This window comes from Nanorana parkeri, unplaced genomic scaffold (assembly GCF_000935625.1).
Source record: "Nanorana parkeri isolate BGI_ZX_2015 unplaced genomic scaffold, ASM93562v1 scaffold300, whole genome shotgun sequence".
Lineage (NCBI taxonomy): Eukaryota > Metazoa > Chordata > Amphibia > Anura > Dicroglossidae > Nanorana > Nanorana parkeri.
The window spans coordinates 699,773-705,780 of record NW_017306568.1 but is presented as its reverse complement, the minus strand read 5'-3'; the positions used below and the strand labels follow the sequence as shown (position 1 = coordinate 705,780).

General features: G+C 45.8%; 1 protein-coding gene across 1 annotated transcript in view; it reads left to right on the top strand.

Annotated features, from left to right (window-relative positions):
* Positions 1-6,008, top strand: part of DGKB (diacylglycerol kinase beta) — a 374,677-nt gene that overhangs the window by 111,665 nt on the left and 257,004 nt on the right. Inside the window, exon 6 of the mRNA XM_018557729.1 lies at positions 1,493-1,636. Within this exon, the coding sequence (XP_018413231.1) occupies positions 1,493-1,636 (144 nt within the window). The remainder of the gene's footprint in view (positions 1-1,492; positions 1,637-6,008) is intronic.

Here is a 6,008-nt window from a genome sequence, read left to right as displayed (position 1 = left end):
CTTGTAAGCGCCCCTATGTGATAGCATACTAGTAAGGACAGGTGGTCTTTAAAGTGACATTAGGGGTCAATTAGACACCTAATGTCACCTTTCCACTCCTAGCTAGCAGACTGCGCTCCAATAGCTTATTGCCCGGCTTCTGCAGCCAAGCAGTGACAGCTGGGGGAGTGGAATTGATGCAATCAGCATCGCTTCCAGTCCCATAGAGCGGGCAGGAGATTGGTGAATGAATTTTTTCCAGTCTCCTTCCCCACTTCCCACTGACACCCGAGATGCCAGTCCCGGGCCCGAGAGCGGGCAGAGAGAGGTGGTTTATCGGGCAAAGCTGAATTTCACCGGCCTGTGGAAGCGATCTGGCAGCATCTCAGCCGCCAGAATCGTTTCCACTGTAAAGTCGACATTCTGTTTAAAGAGGCCCGCTGCCAGTGACGTATGACATACGTCAGTGGCAGCGAAAGGATTAACAGTAATATCTGCTATGATTGTGTTCCAAGACCTACTCTATAGTGGTCATGGTTGCCATACACTGCACTCATGGTGGACAAACGGTAATGGTAATGCCATAAAAGTATACTCTCAATCCATAACCTCGTCCTGCCTGCCTGCCAGATAGCATAGAGATCAGTGGCGTAACAATCGACATAGCGACCCAGGCGGCAGCTATGGGGCCCGGGGCACAGGGGGGCCCGGCCAGGACATCCCCCTGATGCTGTGCGGGCTGCCTGGGTCGCTTTGGCATCTCAGGCTGCTGGCTTCACTGGCGGATGTGAGCACAGATCACTGACAGGATGTTGGTGATCTAACAGCGACGCGTTCCTCCTCACAGCCGCGGCTGAGTCAGTGACAGCCAGCAGCTGTGGAGGAGAAAGGCTGGGCATAGCAACAGAAGCGGAGATGGAGGTGGGCCCGACAATGGAAGAGGAGGGGGGCCTGGCGACAGAAGAGGAGGCGGGGCCCGGCGACGGAGGAGGCGGGGCCTGCCAGCGACCATGGAGGCAGATAGGGGGTGACAGGTAAGAGGTGTGCAGCCCACCTGACACCCTGCAGAGCCCACCATAGAGAGTGTATGATTTTGCTCTGCAGGGTCACTCTCATGTGGGCTGTGTGGGATATCAGGTGGGCTCTGCAAGGGGCTTAACTAGAAATCACAGGGCCCCATACAAAATGTTGCTATGGGGCCCTGTGATTTCTAGTTGCGCCCCTGATAGAGAGCAATCAGACGCACAAAACAGTTACAGAATGTCACTCATATCAAATCTTCTGTATGAGCTTAATATATCAAGAATTGTTTTAGTTAATTGGACCTCTTGGTTGGTGGGTTGGTTGGTGGGTTGGCTGGTTGGCTGGTTGGTGGGTTGGTTGGTGGGTTGGCTGGTTGGTTGGAGTCTGGTGGTCACTCTTTGATCTTTGCACACCTTGTAGGAGAACTCATGGCTGCTGTCGATGCTTTTTACATTTCCGTGCTGTTAAGTTGGGTTGTCTCTTTCTCCAGGTCTTCGAATGAATTACAGAAGTAACAGTTCGTCTCGATCTTCGTCCCCGGTGTCTCTGCGTCCACCAGACATGATTCAGCTGAAAGATATCGTTTGTTACTTATCACTGCTGGAGAGAGGAAGGCCGGAGGACAAGCTTGAGTGTCAGTATATGAAGCTCAATGAACATAAAACACATCTTTCACTGATGAGATTAGAGGCGGCGTTGTCACTTTACCAGTGACCGCCATTAAGTCTGTTTATGTTTCCTACAAACCAATAACTGGGCTTAATCTGATAGTATCATGTGTTGTGTGCACTGTATGCTTGCCGTGATAAGGCTGCTACAAAAAGGCATAAGGCTCATGTCGCTAAGCACGTATGCCAAACCGATGGTTACTTTGAAACAGAAGCCAAATATAATCAGATAAAAACAAAGAGCCCATAAAAGATAAAATAACAAAACCGGCCTTTGCTGTAATATTCACCTTTAATCTGGAGATTTCTCCCGCAGTACTTTTTTCTGCCACTGGATGTCATCAGTCTGATGGCCAGCAACATTCAACCCACTTCCTCTGAGTCCAGGTCATCCTGGACCCGCCCCCAGCCTGTGACTGGACAGTGAGAGGAGAAGCAGCAAAGTGATGAGCTCATCTCTCTTTCAGTTTTTACATACCAGGAGGATGAAAACTAAGAAACAGTTTATCTCCTCCTGTAGCCAACAGTATAGTTAAGATACATTGAGCTGATTGAATATTAGAGATGTTCCGATACCAGTGTCGATACTTAGCATTTTCATGAGAACTACCAGGGTTGCAGCAGTTGCAGCTGTGACTGGCCCCTGGCGCTCCACCGCTCCACCACTGTACCTGAAATCATTAGTTTGTAGTATTTTAAGAAAACTGTCAAATGAAAATTAACAAAAATGTATCAGTAATTGGTATCTGTGAGTACGTGGAACATTGTCAGTACTTGGTCTGGTTGGTACATGGACTAGCCTTGGAGCTGGAACATTATCAGTACTTGTACTTGTACCTAGTACGATTCTTGGTATCTGGACATCCCTATTGAGTACTCTATTGGATGAAGAGGATGTTGGGGGGGGGGGTGGCTATAGAAAGAGGACCTGAACAATCAGCAGCGCATGTCTTGCAAAGCTCCACCTACATCCTCCGCATCGCTCCCCTCTTCCTCTACACACCCCACTTGCTGTGATGTTCCCATGTCGGGAGCTGTAACTGAGATCATTCCAGCATCTAGTACCTGCTACTGCTCAGCGATAGCTAAACTGGATCCCTGCAAAGGATGGAAGGCCCCGGGCATTAACCCAGTGTTCCAATCCCCTTAGCGCTAACCATGGGAGGAGCCATTGGCTATCACTAATTAGAATAGCACAGAGAAGAAGATCACTAATGGAGTATTATTATTATACAGGATTTATATAGCGCCAACAGTTTGTGCAGCGCTTTACAATATAAGGAAGACATTACAATCACAATACAATTCAAGACAAGATGGTAAGGAGGGCCCTGCCCTTGAGGGCTTCATGGAGACCCAGTGATGACATCACTGGGTGTAAAATAAGGTATACAATGGAAAGCCTAATGATGAGGGGGACCAGGAAAGGCAAAATATAAGCAGATTAATCTTCAGATTTACAATAGTTACATTATTTCTTAATTAATTAAAAAAGCTTCAAAACAAGACACCCCTGACCTCTCCAGTTGCTTATATTGTGAGGTAATTAATTCTCAAAGATTCTGAAAGATCACAACAAAGACTCTCAGGTCTGTTTCAGCCGATTTATAACAGCTTAGAGACACCTGCTGAGTAGGCTGCCAAGATTCTGGTTAACAGAATGCAACAGGAAAAGAGCTAAGCTTTCTGTGCCTCTGTTGTGAATTTTTAAGGTGGATTTCTCCGCAACGCCAGTAGCTACAGAGGTGAATGAGGGCTTGAGTGTACTGACTGTGTGTTCAGAACTGAAAATACCTGCAGAATCTGGTCACTTTAAAAAAAAGTGGTTCTCTTAATACATGCGCATACTTCCAAATAGGGCTGTGTAAATTAAAGATGAATTTCTCGATTAATCGTTAAACTTTTTGATCGATTAGAATTAATAGAATTTTGATCGCTAATGAAAACACTCACCTCTCCGCCGCCTTCCGGGAGTCCCGTCGGCGATCCGGTGACGTTACGGACATCGACGTCACCGGACTCCTGCCCCCTTCCCCAAGTGGCTCCGTCGGCTAACGAAGGGAAGGGGGGAGGAGTCCGGTGACATCAATGTCCGTGACATCACCAGACTCCTCCCCCCTTTGACGGAGCCACTTGGGCTGGTGAGTTTGCCCAAGAAACTTTCTGCACGAGCGCCAGCCAAGGCATTGGCCTATACACATACAGCACAGCAATGAAGTAATAAAATGAACTAGGACCACACTAATCCAGCACGTTATTATTCTGAGTTATCCACTCAAGCGGCGGCCATATTGAGTGGGGCACGTGAGATTAATAACGTGCTGGATTAGTGTGGTCCTAGTTCATTTTATTACTTCATTGCTGTGCTGTATGTGTATAGGCCAATGTAGTTGGATCTGTATGTGCGTTATAATTAATCAAAATTAATCGATTAAAAAAATTTCGATTAATCGAACACGAAAATTTTAATCATTACCAGCCCAACTTCCAAAACATCAGTAATGAGAGAAATAAATGGGTTCCCGTTCATAGCTCCCTCATAAAAATGCAATCTGTCTGTTTGTCTCTGGTCTCACTACTTTCTGAGTTCCTGACCAGGGATAGACATGCAGCCAGCAAAGTCTGAGTGATTATTCTGACTCCATCTTATAATAGTGACTTAGCCCTTGCCGAGTCCTCCATGCCTTGGCCTAAATGGAGCAGAGACACTCTATGTGCAGACAATCAGCATGAGATAGCTGAACTCACCAAACACACTGAATACCTCTACTGCATGCAGAAGATTGAGGCAGACAATATGATGCAGCAGATGTTGGTATTTGAAGTGGTCAAAAGCAATATTTCTTTCCTAACTGATAATAAGGAAGGAGAAAATTGCATTATTCGAGGTAGAGGATTTGCAGAAAATAGATGCAGTTCATCTAATGACCACAGGGTGGCAGCGTAACCATAAACAGTAGGAATACAGTGAAAATAAAGCCCTTTGCAATCTTCCATATGACTGCTGGGACCAGCACAGAGATACCTGAAGCCCTGATATACATATTTTTTTAGGATCAGTAGGTCAGAATAGTCATTGGACCAGCCTGCTAGCCAGGCATATAGCATTTTGAGAAGAAGAGGTTAGCAATAGCAGCTTACGTTCTTCTTTTCATATAGGTTTCTATAAGTAGATGCATATTTGAAATGGTTACAGCACCAATAGTGAGCAGCAGGAAGGAACATTAGTGAATCAAGCTATAATCTCAAAGCAAATCTCTTTAATTGTAAATTTGCAGCGTGACTCAGTTTTCTGTAGAGCACTCAATCTACACGACGCAACCAAGATGCAGCAGCTGATGAAGCTCTGTAAGACCTTGTCAAGGATACATTTGCAGTACATCATTCCCATGCTAATATCCATGCCTCACATCTTCAGTCTCATACAGAGCTACAACGGCTATTGGAATCTGTAGCATCCAACCCAACCAGGTGTGTCTGATGTGTGCAACCGCAGCTGCATGCTGTGGTCTCACCTGCCAGCTGCAGCATTGCCTACTGCAGTGTGTGGCTAACTCTAGCCCTCCAGCTGTGGTAAAACTACAAATCCCATGATGCATCTGTTTCTGAGAGCCATACCTGTGGCTGCCAGACTCTTGCAATGCGTCAAGGAATTTTTAGTCCCACAGCAGCTGGAGGGCCGGAGTTGTCCCAACCCTGGCCTACTGTATTGCTAGGGTTGCCACTGTCCAGGATTCACCCGGACAGTCCGGGTTTTGAATGCTATGTCCAGGTTTCATGGCAGCAGAAACCCGGACACAAGATGTCAGGCAGACAGGGGCAACTAGAATTAAGATAGGGGCTACTGGCCCCCCACTGACAATAGTCTCAACTGTGATATTTACATATGAATGGGTGGCGCTTTTCCCATATGAATAATCTACGATTCATTCTCCCCAAAAAATGTCCGCACGTCGCTAGAGTGTTCAGGTTTCACTTGAAGAAAAGGCCTCTCTTCTTAAAAGGATACCTTTTCTTTTTCTTTTTTTTAATACCAAAGTGGCTTTAATAAGCTACTCAACCTATTATCTACATAGCTTATTCCTTTGAGATGTACATCTATTTTGTGTATTGATGTAGCAATGGTTTATATAGGTTACTGCTGATACTTTTATGGGGCAACAGTGCCCTCTAGTGGATGAATTAGATAATTACATCCGCTTCTCTCTGATACATTTGTCATCAGTATTCAGTATCTGCATTCAGAATGCTGCAAAGTAATTGCGGGAAACATTTTACATTATTTCATCCAAAACACTGTCAGTCATCATCTTTTTGTGTCATCGGTTTTGTGAGAGC